This window comes from Marmota monax, unplaced genomic scaffold (genome assembly GCF_021218885.2).
Source record: "Marmota monax isolate L192 unplaced genomic scaffold, Marmota_monax_Labrador192_F-V1.1 WCK01_AAM20220418_F8-fsc00073, whole genome shotgun sequence".
In the NCBI taxonomy this organism is placed as follows: Eukaryota; Metazoa; Chordata; class Mammalia; order Rodentia; family Sciuridae; genus Marmota; species Marmota monax.
In genome coordinates, this window is record NW_026692846.1 from 474,264 (window position 1) to 489,763 (window position 15,500).

The window sequence follows — 15,500 nt, forward strand, 5'->3', positions numbered from 1 at the left end:
GGCACCTGTGTGTGCCCCCAAGAGAGACTTGGAGACATTGCTTCTCCCACAGTCTGTCACAGGTCTCTGGACTGAGGCCTAGAGAGGGACAGCCATGAAGGGTCGGGACCCCCCCCCCCCCTCCCAGCTACCCGGCTACTTCAGGGAGGCAAGACTCAGCCACCAGGGCTCAGCAGATGTTTTCGGAATGCAGGGTGAAATTCTGTCTCTTCCCAGGAAAAAAATTAAACTCTTTACAGGCTCTTCTAAAAGAGATGCCGTTTTAGTGAGAGAGAGCTCATTCACTTCCTTTTAGCCTTGGGGCCCAGTGTCTTCAGGCTGCAAAGGAGGCAGGCCACTGGCTGTGAGCCTGGCTGGGTGAGGTCAGAGAGGGCCACCACCCCAACCTGCTCTCAGGGACTGGCTGCTGGGCCTTTGTTCAGAGAGCCACTGCAAGGGCCAAGGTTGGGCAGCATGGCTTCTCACCTACAGAGTGTGAGCTATGAGCAGGACTGGGGAGTGGGAAGCAGCCCTGCTTGGAGGAGAAGACCCTAGTCCTTTATTCCCCTGGGACCCGCAGAGCTACTGGGAAGGTAGAATTTGCTTCCCTCAACTTTTGTTTAGGAGATGGGGCTCTTTTGTGATAGCTTTTTTTGCTTTAATACCAAAGAACTGGGTTTCCTCTGCCCTGACCAGGCCACCACACACCTGGGAGCAGCCCCCACCCTCCCTGCAGGCTGCCTGTGCCCCACGGGGTTGAAGGACTAGATAGCCCTGTCCACATGGGTGCAGAGTTTAGGCCAACTGACCCCTGAGGCTCCTCCCACCCCACCCCCAGGGGGCTGAGAAATGGAGAGAAGGAGCTGTGGCATAGAGCACAAGCCCTAACCACATTCCTGAGCATGGCTTAGCACAGGGGCCAGGGTGGCTGCCTGAAACAGTTTTCTCCTCAAGGATGGCTCTCCTGTCTCCTCACAGACAGAAAGTTTCTCAGAGCTGTTTTCAAAGATCCATTTGGGCTCCTGTCCCCAGCTCAGGGCACAGAGCTTACAGGGAACTCCTCTCTGGGGAACCATCTCTCCTGCAAAGCTGATGTGGCCTGGATAGTTGGGAAGACCCATGTTTGGCTTTCTGCATTCTGCAAAGAAAGACCCAACCCCAAAACCCAGCACATCTATAGGAGCGGTGGCCTCTGACTCAGGTACAGCCAGATGACTCCTCTGCCCTTATGGGGCAGCCCTGTCCCACACCCACTGACAGGCACAGAGGGCCTGTGGAGAACAGAGGCCCTTCAGGGAGCCCCTCTGGATGCCAAGGTGACGGTGTGAGGGACAGTGCAGAACTGTCCTTTGCTGGTATTTGTGAGACTGATCCAGCAGAGGGTGATGTGGTGGCTTCCTGGGGTGGGACAGAGTGGAAGGTTTGTTCTCCAAGGCCACAGCTATGCTGGGGCAAGGAAGGGCACAACTGGGCTGGCAGGGCTTGGAGGTGACAGATCTGTATGTATGTGTGTGGCTGTGGGGTCTGGGAAGCCACCAGGAGGGAGGAGGCCCAGGGCTGCCCGGCCTACAGCCTTTCCTCAGTGCTGGAGCCCACAGGGTCGACAACAGGGTCAGCCCAAGACAGATGTGGGGACAAGGGGTAGGGGTGTGGTGTGTCTGGTGATGCCCAGGAGGACTGCTTAGGCCTTGCAGCACTGTCCCCAGCATGGCCCCTGCCCTATGACTGTCACATGCAGCAGCTGAGCCTAGCAACCTAGGGGAACTGGGCAGTGGAGGAGACTGGCATGTCTCTGGGCCACACTGGGCACTGGCACCACAAACCTTGCACCATTGTCACCATGAACCCTTTATTACTGAAGGCACATCTACTGGCCTGTGTCCTCTTGCTGTCTCAGCCTGGTCCCTTTTCTGTCACCTGTGAGGATGGGGGTGATTAGTCTCTGCAGATGTTGGGAGGCTTGTGGGGGTATAGGCCAAGCCAGGCCTCTGCACCCCTCATCTCACTCCCACTCTCTGTGAGCACCACATCCCTCAGTTTGCCCAAAGTGAGACATTTACAAAAACAATAAAAATAAATTTTTAAACATCAGAGCAAGAAGTGCTTTTATGGCTGTCAGAAATGACTTACATGTCACTTTTGTGGTCTGCATTTTCTTTGGATATTTTCTGTATGTAATTGTAGTTTAAAAAAATATTCCAAACTATGTTTTGTCTGTGTGTCCTTACCAGAAGACAGCCTCCCCGCCGCCCCAGCCTGTGCCCTGCCCCAGACCTCCAGCCCTGTGCAGCACCTCCTGCCTGCTCACCTGGAGAACAGCATGGAGAAGACAGTCATCTCTGAAGGGAATTGGGCCCCTAGGAACTATGCTGTCCTATGAATCCGAGGGCTGGAAGGAAGGCAGTTCATGGTCTTCCCAGCTGCTCTAGGGCGTCCCTGTGTCTTCTGAGCCACCCTGTCTTCAGCCAGCCTCTACTTCCACACACCTTGATCCTCACCCCACCCCTCGTCCCTCACTATGCTCCTCACACACCTCACCAGCCTGTCCAAGTAGCTGCCTCAGTTTCAGAGCCACGATTTGGGTGTAGAAGGGACTGACAGTGTGGACCTTATTGTTCCCAACACCCCTGGGTCTAGCTGGGGGCCTGGTCGGGCACTTCACCCTCCTACATCCAATGTCTCTTCTCCCCCTGCTCAGTTCTATAGGCTTACTCTCACCTTACACCCGCAGCTGTGGAGACAGCAAAGCCCAGAACAGCCTAGGCCCAGGCCACAACTAGAGACCAGTGCTGTTTCACCATCTGGCAGCCCTTACTGGACCCATCTGCCCTCCACAATGCCCTCTCCGCAGTAGGCCTTGCTGTCCATCCACTGCCAGTGAGTTGAGTTTTACCTCATTGGATCTGTTTTTTTTTTTTTTTTTTTTTTTTTTTTAGTTGTTGTTGGACACAATACCTTTATTTTATTTTTATGTGGTGCTGAGGATTGAACCTCTCGGGCTAGGTGAGCACTCTACCGCTGAGCCACAACCCAGTCCTGGATCTGTTTTGATTATGATAAAAAAAAATAAACCCATCTATCTCCCACTTCTTCTGGACCTCCTCTGGGGCCTCAGGACACAGCCCAAGCACCAGGTGTCCAATACTCTTCTTACAGTGTAGCCAGGAGTGAGAACCCCAAGACATGGCAGATATTTGGTGTTCAAGGTAATGAGGGACAGGGTGCCCCAAGACATGGGATTCCAGACGTGTTAGGCCTTCCTACAGGTGAGAAATCTGTTAAAATGCTCCAAGCCTAGACCCTAACACCCTTTTATCTCTCAACACAAAGTAGCTTCGCAGTTTTATTAATGTGCCTTCACTGAATCTTCTAGTAATAAAACCTGCATATACATCTAGGAAATAGTACTTCGTTCATTTAGGAAAACACGGTTCCTTCTTTTTTTCCTCCCCCAAACATCCCTGGGATCTTGAGTCCTTTAATATGACTGGCTGTGTCTCCTGAATGCAGGTTGTTCCCTGGGGCATCTGTCCCCTTGGTTGACTTCACATGCCCAATTACCCAAAGTGTATTTTACTACAAGTCACTTTTGTTTCTTCTTACGTTAGGGCACTGCGTCCTTTTTTAATCCAAGTGTGAGGTGGTGCGTTTTGATTTCAGGAGGACGTAGCGACGGTGCAATAGAACACCTGGATGAAAGCAGGAGCCGCAGCCCCAAGGTGCTGTGAGCAAGGACGCCCCTCCGCCCGGCCCCCTGCCTGGTGACCAACGCTGGATGCTGATCTGGCCATAAAGCTCAGGGTGCCTGAGGCAGGCAGACTACACCTCCCAGGACGCTCTGCGCCCGCGCGCGCCGCGAGGAGGGGCGGGGCCTAGGAGAGACCCGCGTGGTGGACGTCAGGAGTAGGGCCTTGGGCGGGGCTTGGGCGTTGGACGGAAGGGGCGGGGCCTGGGCGGAACCTCGGCGCAGCGCGCGAACTCCGGATCGCGGCGGCTGCGGCGGCTGCGGCGGAAGCATGAACCTAGACCGTGAACTTCGCCGTGAGTCTCTTGGGGCCCAAGTACGGGAGCGCGGGGCGGGGAGTTGGTCTCCGCTCATCTCCCCGCCCTTCTTCCTCCCGGTAGAGCTGAGCAAGGCCAAGGCCAGGGCCCAGAAGAACGGGCAGCTGCACGAGGAGGCGGCCTTCTGCCATCAGCTGGGGGAGCTGCTGGCCAGCCATGGTGAGCGCACGCGCGGGCAGGCGGCTGGGAACTCTGCTCTTCCCCGCGGCCACCAAAGCGCCAGTAACCCGCCTGGCCCGGTGACCCGCGCCATGCCCTTATGCAGGCCGCTATGCTGAAGCCCTGGAGGAGCACCAGCAGGAGCTGCGGCTCCTGGAGAGCGCCCTGGACACCCTAGGCTGTGCGGTGGCTCACCGCAAGATCGGAGAGCGCTTGGCTGAGATGGAGGACTACTCCGCTGCCCTACAGGTGCGCACCCAGCGCGGCGGCCTGCGCTTATGGGGCTGCTGTCTGAGGAAGGAGGCCCCACTTGGGAGTTTCAGAGTAGAGGGACTGGTAGGCAGCCACACATTCTGGGCCTGCCAGGGACGCAGCCTGGTTCAGGGGTCAGCGCACCGCGGCCTTCCCTGGGACCAGGCAGTAGTGAATTCCTGGCAACAGAAACTGTTAAGGAACTATTACTTCTGCCCAGTTTTTTGGGAAGAGGGAGCGGGACCGACTGTTGCTGGAGGTGGTGGCAACACCCCAGCCAACTTCCAAGTCATCTATGTTATGAGCAGCTATTACCACAGACAGCCTCTGGCGCTAAGTAGATGAGGCATGTGTGGATGGCACTGCAGGGCTTTTGGAGAACAGAGGCTCTCCTGGGTGAGAGTGGCTTCCCCTGGGGTTGGGACTTATGGGTTTGCTTAAGGTGCAATCAGCTCAGCTGCTTTTTCCCTCCACCAGCACCAGCACCGTCACCTGGAGCTGGCAGATTCCCTGTCCAATCACACAGAGCTGCAGAGGGCATGGGCCACCATTGGCCGCACCCACCTGGACATCTATGACCACTGCCAGTCGAGGGATGACTTGCTACAGGCACAGGCTGCCTTTGAGAAGAGCTTGGCTATTATAGATGAGAAGCTGGAGGGTGGGTGCCCTCACCTAACTCCCGTGACACACCACCCAGGTCCCTTTTCCAAAACTCCTGCATGACAGTCTATAGGGCCTTTGCTGCCTGCAATCTAGATTCTGGCAGGCATCTGGTTTTTGTTCCCTTTATGCTTTGCCTGTAGCAAGACCTTTGTTCCCACAGTTGGTGTGGGGGAGCATGTGGGGGAGGAAGCAGCTCAGTATCTTGGGGGGGGGTCATCTTCCAGGGACCCTGTCCCAGCGAGAGCTGAGTGAGATGAGGACTCGACTCTACCTCAACCTGGGTCTTACTTTTGAGAGCCTGCAGCAGACAGCCCTGTGCAATGACTACTTCAAGAAAAGCATCTTTCTCGCTGAGTGAGGCTCTATCCCCACCCCAGGAGGGAGCAGGGCCCCAAGGTCTTCCAGAGAGGGCAGTCTGGTCAGGCTATTGCTCTTCCATGGGCAGAGAAGCCGGTCATCTGTGCGGAGAGTTGGGGAGGAGTAGGTTCAGGTCCCAAGCTCACAGCATGGCAGAGCTGTAATCCCTGTGGCGTCAGTAACCATAACTAGCTCAGTAATCTTTGCACCTCAGGGGTATCTTAAGTACGTTGCTGTCCTCTGTCCACTGTTATAGATCAGGGGAGGGTCCTGGGCACTTTGAGCACTTGTTACCTCGCCCTCTGCAGGCAGAACCACCTCTATGAGGACCTGTTCCGTGCCCGCTATAACCTGGGTGCCATCTACTGTCGGGAAGGGAAGCACTCTCAGGCCATGCGCTGCTTGGAGGGGGCCCGGGAATGTGCACGTGCCATGAAGAAGCGGTTCATGGAGAGCGAGTGCTGTGTGATGGTCTCCCAGGTGCTGCCCTCTAGGCTCAGCCCCCTCTGGATGGGCTTGGTCCCTAGGGAGTCAGCACCTCACTTTCTTTTTCTCCATAGGTCCTCCAAGATCTGGGGGATTTTTTAGCTGCCAAACGTGCCCTGAAGAAGGCCTACAGGCTGGGTTCCCAGAAACCTGTACAGAGGGCAGCTGTCTGCCAGAGCCTCAAGTATGGTAAGGCTGGACAGGGCCTGAGGGTGAACCCCAAAAGAGTTGGGAGGGCTCTGCTCCTCCAGCAGAGGAGGCCCAAGTATGTGTCAACTTTATCTGGGCCTCTCCCAGCAAGAGGAATAGGTCCCTGTTGACTCAGACAAACCCTCATTTTCGTCTGAGCCTGTAGCACAACATGTCAAAGGGCATTGCAGGGTGGTTGGGGGACTGGCCAAGCCTTTATTCACAAGGCAGTATCTTCACTGACAAGCTGACAGGTGACATGTGTGTGACTCTATACTGATCATAGTGATGGTCAGTGCTGATTGACAATGATGAGCCCTTGCTGCAAGCCAGGCACTATTACAGACTGTAAGCTTATTTGTTCTGATTTTGAAGGACCCACATGGTAGATTCTTCTACCCTCTCTTATCTGCTGGCCGGTGGTGGGACTGGGGTCAGTGTCGAATGCTATGCTGCCCCCTTGCATGAGACTCTTTCTGGCAGTGCTAGCAGTGATCAGGCTGCAACAGCAGCTGGAGGAGTCTGAGAGCAGTGACCCTCAGGGTGCCATGGCCATCTGTGAGCAGCTGGGGGACCTGTTCTCTAAGGCGGCTGACTTCCCCAAGGCTATTGAGGCTTATCAGAACCAGGTGTGTGGCCCCTGTGGGGTGGGAGAAAAGAGCCAGCAAGGTACAGAGTGGACCTGGGGCTTACTGTGCCTCTCTCCAGCTGCACTTTGCTGAGCGACTGAATAGACCAGACCTCGAGCTGGCCACCATCCACGTGTCCCTGGCCGCCACACGGGCAGACATGAAGGACTATCGCCAGGCAGTATACCACTATGAAGAAGAACTCAGGCTGCGCAATGGCAATGCTCTGGAGGTGATGTGCCCTGTTCCCTCCTCAGTGTAGGTTTGTCCTCAGGACTCTGCCTTAGGACCACCATTCTCTAGTGCGCATAGATGGGTGCCTCTCTGGACAGGACTTCCTTCTGAGAATCGTTGAGCTCCATTTTTTGGAGATGGGGTAGAACCCAGGCAGATATTCCTGTTGTGTGTAGGCACCTGGGGAAGCCAGCCTATGGATGTCGTGGGCAGCAGCCATCAGCTCATTCTTCCTCCACTCCAGGAGGCCAATACCTGGTTCAACATTGCACTCTCCCGCGAGGAGGCTGGTGATGCATATGAGCTTCTGGCTCCATGCTTCCAGAAGGCTCTTAACTGTGCCCAGCAGGCCCAGCGGCCCCAGTTGCAGGTACCTGAGCCTGCCCCACCTTTACTGGGTCCCCAGCAAGCCCAACTTGCCTGTCCCTCTTATCTCATGCCCCCTTTCTCCCCACCCCACCCCCAGCCTTGAGCAAGAAGATGTCCTCTTTCTCCTCAGAAGCAGGTGTTGCAGCACCTCCACACTGTGCAGCTGAGGCTACAGCCCCAAGAAGCTCCTGGCACCGAAACCAGACTGCAAGAGCTGAGTGCGGCTGAAGAACTGGTGGAAGAGGAGGAGGAGGAGGCGATGGAAGAGGCGGCAGCTAGCGTGGCCCTAGAGGCCAGTGAGCTAGAGCTCTCAGAGAGTGGTGAGGGCAGTGTGGCTGCAGCTGGCCTTGTCCCTGACTCTTGCTCTGGATTAGGTCCTGGATTGGTACTTTGCCTACACAGAGCCTGCTCAGGACTCACTAGCAGTCAGGCAGGCAGCCCTTGCTTTTGTGGAGGTGGACAAAGGGCTGGAAGCCTACAGGGAGGCTCTACAGGGCCAGAGCCTGGGGAGATAGTCCAGTAGAGGCCTGTGTTGCACATCTAGGCAGGGTGAGGTAGGGTGCATCTCAGGGCCTTGCTGCTTCATGCCAGAGCGAAGCACATTCCTGGAACCCTCCAGAGGCTGGTGTGGTCAGCTGTGCAGAGGGTGGGTGTGAAGGACTGACTAGAGCAGATCGGAAAGACTGACTTGAAAACTTCAGGGGCCTCTAGGACCACAAGTAAGTAACCCAGCAGCCATGGGAAGTTGGGCCAGGTCTTAGAGGAAGGTCAGGTTGGACATTGCTGGTGTGTGAGCGGTGTGGGAAGAGGTGACCAAGGACTAAAACATAAGGGAGAACCATTCAACAGGTAGGCAACAGAAGATAGTGTAGAAAGAGCAGTGGCAGCAGGGAAGGAACACAAGAGAATCTTTGAGTATCACCAGGACCAGGAGTGGGTGGAAAGTGAGAACAGGCAGGGTACACGGCCTAACAAAGATATTTGAGAGGGTGGCAGAAGGTCTGGATGGAGACTGCCCTGTAGAGCAGAGCCTGGGGGCAGGGGTGAGTGGACAGTTCCACTGAGGGAGGGCTGCATCCCCTGTTGGCAGAGGAATAATGGGGCCTTGGCAGGTGAGGGGTAGCCTAGGAGCAGGGTTTGGCCCCACAGGTCTGAATTCTGCTCTCCTGCTTATGGCTGCTGCTGCCTCAGAGGTCAGAGGAGCCTGGGCAGGGCAGGGGTATGTTTCTACTGCTGGCTTCTCACAGGCTCAGTCAGTTGGGTCAACTCTTCCAGAGGATGATGCTGACAGCCTGGCCTGGCAGCTGGAGGAGGATGAGGAGTTTCAGGGTTGCCTAGGCCGGCGGAAGGTGAACAGGGTAAGGACCATGTGCCCCAGTCCCTCCTGTCCTGGCAGCCGTACCCATCCCTCACACCTCTGCCCCAAGTCAAGGCTACTCTGCCCACAGTGGAACCGTCGCAATGATATGGGGGAGACCCTGCTGCACCGAGCCTGCATTGAGGGCCATTTGCGCCGTGTCCAGGACCTTGTGAGGCAGGTAAGCTATCACGCCAACAGACTGCTTGACCCTAGCTCCATTAGGGAGGAGCTATGGGCATATTTAGAATGGGCCCTAAGATGCCAAGCAGAATCTGGATTGGCCTGGCCAGGATGGGGACTGTTTTACAGACCAGAACCCTGGTGCCCTCCCTCCTACCTCAGGCCCTTCAGCTAGGCACTGTGCCTGCCCCAGGGCACCAAGTGACATAGGCTAGAGGGTGTGCTGTGGCTGCTCAGCCAGCCTTATTGGGCAGAAGTGGTACCCCCATTGAGGAGACCTCAGGCAGTGGAGGAGAGGGCCAGAGCCAGGCTGCAAAGCACACAGGGCCAGGCTCCTTCCTGTCCTTGGTCACAGGGCCACCCCCTGAATCCTCGGGACTACTGTGGCTGGACACCTCTACATGAAGCCTGCAACTTTGGACACCTGGGTGAGCAGGGGATGGGCAAGTCCTGGTGCACAACATGGGGTTTAGAGAGCGGGGAGGGGCTGAGCAGACATTGGGAGCTGGGCTTATGTCCCTACCTGCAGAGATCGTCCGCTTCCTGCTGGACCATGGGGCTGCAGTGGATGATCCAGGTGGCCAGGGGTGTGAGGGCATTACCCCTCTACATGACGCCCTTACCTGTGGCCACTTTGAGGTGGCTGAGCTGCTTATTGAGCGAGGGGCATCTGTCACCCTCCGAACCAGGAAGGTGAGCTGGAGTAGTGGTGGTGGGTGGGAGGGTGGGTGGGAGCTGCTCTGTTCCCTGCTCATCTGGGTGCTACACAGGGCCATAGCCCACTGGAGACACTGCAGCAGTGGGTGAAGTTGTACTGCAGGGACCTAGACCTTGAGACGCGACAGAAGGCAGCAGCCATGGAGAGGAGGCTCCAGGCGGCTTCTTCAGGCTCAGGCAAGTGGGGCCTTCTTCACCTGCGGAATTGCCCTGGGCTCTGGGCCCTGACTAACACTCCAGCATAGGGGGCAGAGAGAGAGTCTGGTAACTGTCTCATGATGCATTCTCCCTCCTACAGCCTCCCCAGCCTCCTGGACCATCCCAAGTAACCACCTGTTTGATCCTGAGACCTCTCCTCCCTCAAGCCCCTGCCCAGAACCCCCTTGGCACACTCCTAGGTCCTCAGAGGCCTCTCTAGCCTGCACCAGGGTTTCCCCACAGCAGGCTGCATCAGTTGTGGCAAGGCCTCGAAGGAGCAGGCATAGGTTGGCCAGCAGCAGCAGCTCAGAGGGGGAGGACAGTGCTGGGCCCCAAATGCCATCCCAGAAGAGGCCAAGGTGCTTTGCCCCAGCACAACGGGATGAGGCCAGGACAGCTTGCCCTGCCAGCATCAGGGAGGCGAGTACAGTGAGTGCTGGCCAGGCAGCCTATCAGGCAGCCATCCGAGGTGTGGGCAGTGCCCAGAGCCGCTGCCTCAGGCAGGGCCCTTGGGGCCCAGGTGAAGCCCCTACACCCCAGACAGCACTCATTCCGGAGGAGGAATACCTGGCTGGAGACTGGCTGGAATTGGACACACCCCTGCCCCGCAGCCGCCCATTCCGCCTGCCCCGCCCCCAGGGCAGTGGGGACAGCAACAGGCCCAGTACTGTAGGGCCAGACGATGAGGAACACCCTGCCAGGCCCCGAACCCGGACCAGGCAGAGCCGCCTGACCTGTCTTGAGAGTTGCAGCACACTGGACAGAGCTGGAGGCAGCAGCTTGGCTGCAGAGCTCTCAGAGAATCCCAATGTGCTCAGGGTCCCTGGGGAAAGCCCTGCAACAGGCCAGCCCTCGGTGGGTGACAAGCTGGTAGCAGAGCTAACCCCCAGCTTGGGCAGGTGGAGATGGAGGCCTCTGTCTTTCCTGACTGCCCTGTCCCCTGTTCCTCCTATCAGGGTCTAGTACAGCCTCCTCCCATCCGGATTCGAGTTCAAGTTCAGGATAACCTTTTCCTTGTCCCTGTCCCACACAGGTATGGTGACATCTACCCTCTCTGAACCCCAGTCCCCCCTGCCCACCATGCAGCCCCTTGCCTGAACCCTCAGTGGTAGCACCGTACACAGTTCCTTTGTGATGACTGCCTCGGTGGCCTGTCCCTACTGTTCCCTAGGGTCCCTGAGTGAATGTGGCCTGGGCAGTCCTATAGTCCCTAGGAGTCGTCTGAGGAGCAGGCTGCAGGGACAGAAGGCTGCTGTTCAGGGGAGGGGTGGGAAAGCCACCAGGAGAGAGGGCTGCAGGCCTCAGCAGTGTTGGCAGAGCCCTAGGCCACCTCCTGGATGCAGCAGCCCACCCTCCCCCAACAGTGAGGCCCACTCTGTGGCTTGGCTGGCTGAGCAGGCCTCCCAGCGATACTACCAGACCTGTGGGCTCCTGCCCAGACTCAGCCTGCGGAAGGAGGGCGCGTTGCTGGCCCCGCAGGACTCCATCCCTGATGTGCTGCAGAGCAACGATGAGGTAAGCCACAGCCGTGGGCACAGACCACCCCCAGGAGCTGCCTCTCCAGGCTGCTCACCAATGGAGCTCACCAACGGTGCTCTTCAGGTGTTGGCTGAAGTGACTTCATGGGACCTGCCCCCACTTATCGACCGCTACCGCAGGGCCTGCCAGAGCCTGGGACAAGGTAAGGGCTCCAAGAGCCTGGCTTTAGGTGAAGCCCTGAGCAAAGGTGTTTGGTATGCAGGCCCCATCTTCCAGTTGCCATTTCCAGTTCTGTGGTGCACCCTTCCCTGCCTAACCCTTGCCCCCACGAGTGGGTGACAGGTGGGGGCAGACAACCCTGAGCTGAGGAACGGAGCTGCCAGGAACCTTGTTGGGGGATGGAGATGTGAGAGTGGCCCACCTATGCAGATACTCATGGCACTGAATCCCAGGCTTGTAGGAATAGACTCAGCTTTAACTCCTGGGGCTGCCTGGTTTGTCCACAGAACTCCAAAGGCAAGATGTAGGCACTGGCCCTAGTAACCCCATGTCTCCCTCATCAGGGGAACACCAACAGGTGCTGCAGGCCATGGAGCACCAGGGCTCAAGCCCCTCCTTCAGTGCCTGCTCCCTGGCCCTGAGCCAGGCCCAGCTCACACCCCTGCTTCGAGCCCTCAAGCTACACACAACGCTCCGGGAGCTGCACCTGGCAGGGAATCGGCTCGGGGATGGATGTGCCAGTGAGCTGCTGGCTGCTCTGAGCACCATGCCCAGCCTGGTCCTCCTTGATCTTTCGTCTAATCACCTGGGCCAGGAAAGTCTACGCCAACTTGCCGGGGGCCCTCAAGGCCAGGCCACCTTGCAGGTAGAGCCTAGGGTGCAGCAGGCCAGCAACTCTAGTAACAGGTTGCAACAGCTGGGAGAACTGGCCAATGCCCAGCCGGGAACAGGGATCCTGCAAGGAGACTAGACCTGAGGGGACTGGGCCCATGGATGTCAAGGGGCTCAGTGCTCACCATGTTTTCCACAGAACTTGGAAGAGCTGGACTTAAGCATGAACCCTCTAGGAGACAGTTGTGGTCAGGCCCTGGCTTCCCTCCTGCGGGCCTGCCCCTTACTCAGCACTCTGCGCCTGAAGGCTTGTGGCTTTGGTCCCAGCCTCTTCCTGAGCCACCAGGCAGCCCTGGGCAGTGCCTTCCAAGGTGAGCTGACCAGGCAGGTCTAATCCCTGAGCCAGGTGTGGAGGCATTAAGGGTCTTGGGCATAAGGACCAAGATGGGATTTGCTTGGGATTTCAAGCCTGGCTTCTTCAGGAGGAGCTAACTCCTCTGAACGCACAGGTAGACGTGTGAGTGCTGGACCTGTCTGGGCTGTGCTCCCAGACCACAGCACACTACAGGCAGGATCCCAGGCAGGCCATCTCTGCCCTGAACCCCACCACATGCCTATGGCTAGAGCCTTCTGCGTGCCTCAGTTCTGCCATGAGCATAACTGGCAGCCCTAGTGCCAAGAGGCTGGGAATAGAGCCACCTAGGGATCCCTGGGGCAGGGGCTATGTTGGGCAACAGTGGTGTGAGTTCCTCCTGATCCCCCCACAGATATGCTGGCCCAGGGCCCATCTCCAGCAGCCAGGGATTGGTGGGTGGGGAAGGCTGGGCTCAAGAGAACTTGGGCAAGAGCCGTTGCCAATAAACCTGTTTCCCCCACAAAATTAATGGAGAAGAGCCTCTCCAAAAGGGGTCATAAGTGTTCTAGGCCCAGAACTCAGGGTGGAGGGTGGGTAGGATGGTGGCCACATGAGGCCTACAAATTCTGGTCCTGGTACAGATGCTGAGCGCTTGAAGACCCTGTCCTTATCCTACAATGCCCTGGGTGCCATTGCCCTGACCAAGGCCCTGCAAAGCCTGCCCACCTGTACTCTTTTGCACCTAGAACTTGGCTCCGTGGCAACCAGCAAGAGTGACTTGGGCTTCATGGAGCCCATTGTCAGGTACCTGGCCAAGGTATGAGGTGGACAAAAGCCAGAACATGAGGCTTCAGAGACCAAAGGTTCCCATAGCTGTGACCTTTGGGAGGTTGGAGGGATTGATTTGGGACAACAGCTGCAGGACACCTGTATAGACACCTGCCTCAGGCTATGAATTCCTGGCCACCATAAAGGACATCTGGGATTTGGGATGGCCTCTCTACCCCAAACAGTTCCCAAGGAACACACCAAGCCCCTGTGTTTTCTCCCAGGGACTTTTCCAGCTGGGGCCGAGTCCTTGTGGTTTTCACATCACAAGGAGCCAAGCATGACTTACACCAGGAAGGAGAAGAATTTTCTTCTCACTTCCAAGTTCAGGGGCTTCCTGGGTGTGGGGACCTCTGCCAGGACGGAGGGAGGACCAGTGCCCACTGGGCTTGGCTCCCTCCCTGTGCTTATGTCCAGGAAGACTGTGCTCTGGTCCACCTGACCCTGTCTGCAAATTACCTGAATGACAAAGCTGTGAGAGAACTAAGCAGGTGATGCCCCTGCCCTGTTGCCTGTTGGGGGTCTCAGCCTGAAGACCTGGGACCCTGTTCCTCTGACATTCACCCTGTCTTTAGGGCTGGCCTGGCAAGCATGCTAAAGGTTTTTTTTTTTTTTTTTTTTTTTTTTTACCATACTCTTGTGACTCTTGAGAGCTTTCCTTCTTATATGGCCTTTCTTGGCACACCTCTGTACATCAGTCCATGTCCCTGGAGACTTGGCTGGCTCTAAGGGGAGCGACAAGAGGTGTGCGAGTTTGGCAGTCTCGACCTCTAGGTAGTGCTGCCAACCTTCCCTATGCTGTGTTGGGCCACAGCCTGCTGGGCCTGGCCTATGGCTCCCAAAGCTAGGGTTTGTAGGGCAACTTTCCCTAGAGATTGAGTGAGGGCTTCTGTGGAAGCTAATCCCTGAACTTCCCACACTGTCTCAGGTGCCTGCCTCTCTGCCACTCACTCATCTCTCTGGACCTGTCTGCCAACCCTGAAATCAGCTGTGCCAGCCTGCAGGAGCTCCTGTCTGCCCTCCAGCAGAGGCCCCAAGGCCTCCACTTCCTTGGCCTTTCAGGTGAGGGCTGAGTATGGTGGCCACCTCTGCCACGCTTTCACAGGCTGAGGCTCAGGGAACTTCTCCTAAGAAGCCAGTATGATGAAAGACAGTGTGGAGCATGACAAGAAAGGGACAGGGGAGCCTGGGGTCTTCGCCTCTGCCCAATCCAGCCTAACCCTCAAGTGTAGACAATAACAGAAAGGCTCCTCATCCACAGGGATCTCCTCATTCTTGATGGCAGGAAGAGGAAACCCAGGGTCCAGGTTCAGTGCCACAATGGGACCCGCCCACCTTCTGGCAGGGGTTGCTTTGACCCTCTCTGTCCTGGCTGTGACAATGTAGCTTATTCTGCAACACCAGGGCAGCCCCCACCTGTGTTGTCTGAAGGACAACTCCAAAAGAGGGGCATTTGGTGAACTGGCCCACCAGCAGCCTGGCATCCCTAGCTGAGGCCTGGGCAGAAAGGCAGGCTTTGCCCTTCAGGGGACATAGGCTTGTGCACAAGGGAACCCCTGAGTTCTTCCTGGGCTTTTCACTTCCTGCTTCCACACCTGGCTGGATTCCTGGCACCTGCGACATCACGCAGCTTCCCCAGGTTCTGAGGCTACTGGGCTTTCTGGCCAGAGGACCAAGCTCTGAGCCCTCAGGCCCACGACATAGAGCTCTCCTAAAAATTCATTCTATGGGTGGGTGGGCCAAAGTGTAGGCATGCTGTACAGTCGGGGTGGGGGTGGGGGTGGCGTCCACCAGTGGGCCCATCTGCCTGACCATGGGCCAGGCACGGCTCCTTCCCGCGATGAAGCAGGACTTTTTTGCCCTCCAGGCTGCACTGTCCAGGGTCCCCTGGGCCCGGGTCTCTGGGACAAAATCACCATGCAGCTGCGGGAGCTCCAACTATGTAGCAGAGGCCTGTGTGCCGAGGACCACGATGCCCTGCGCCAGCGGCTGCAGAGTCCCAGCTCATGCACTCTGACCCGGGGCCCCCAGCTCTTCTTCCGGGACTTCTGACCCTGCCCGTCCCCTGCCCAGAAGCCTCAATAAACGTCTTTGCTGCCTTCTTGGAGTGGCTTCCTGGGAGGAGGGTGGGTGGTGTAAGGCGGGATTCACTTTGCCTCAGCCCATTCCT

At 57.2% G+C, this 15,500-nt stretch overlaps 1 protein-coding gene across 3 annotated transcripts; it reads left to right on the forward strand.

Annotated features, from left to right (window-relative positions):
• The first annotated feature begins 3,934 nt into the window (after nucleotides 1-3,934).
• Tonsl (tonsoku like, DNA repair protein) lies at nucleotides 3,935-15,429 on the forward strand. 3 transcript variants are annotated; one of them, XM_046448999.1, is made up of 26 exons: nucleotides 3,935-4,020; nucleotides 4,105-4,200; nucleotides 4,307-4,449; nucleotides 4,930-5,113; nucleotides 5,343-5,472; nucleotides 5,784-5,955; nucleotides 6,036-6,150; nucleotides 6,634-6,779; nucleotides 6,859-7,011; nucleotides 7,258-7,383; nucleotides 7,513-7,702; nucleotides 8,658-8,740; nucleotides 8,831-8,920; nucleotides 9,278-9,350; nucleotides 9,452-9,615; nucleotides 9,693-9,816; nucleotides 9,938-10,692; nucleotides 10,794-10,870; nucleotides 11,202-11,352; nucleotides 11,440-11,518; nucleotides 11,880-12,181; nucleotides 12,347-12,518; nucleotides 13,144-13,319; nucleotides 13,748-13,821; nucleotides 14,259-14,392; nucleotides 15,198-15,429. In XM_046448999.1, exons 1-26 carry the CDS (start codon nucleotides 3,996-3,998, stop codon nucleotides 15,380-15,382), a joined length of 4,119 nt encoding a protein of 1,372 aa, XP_046304955.1. In that variant the 5' UTR covers nucleotides 3,935-3,995; the 3' UTR covers nucleotides 15,383-15,429. The 3 variants fall into 3 exon arrangements, 2 of the variants coding, with proteins under 2 accessions (XP_046304955.1, XP_046304958.1); XR_006852588.2 differs by lacking the exon at nucleotides 13,748-13,821 and having other exon boundaries at nucleotides 15,198-15,330; XM_046449002.2 differs by lacking the exons at nucleotides 3,935-4,020; nucleotides 4,105-4,200; nucleotides 4,307-4,449; nucleotides 5,343-5,472 and having other exon boundaries at nucleotides 4,993-5,113.
• Nucleotides 15,430-15,500: the final 71 nt, after the last annotated feature.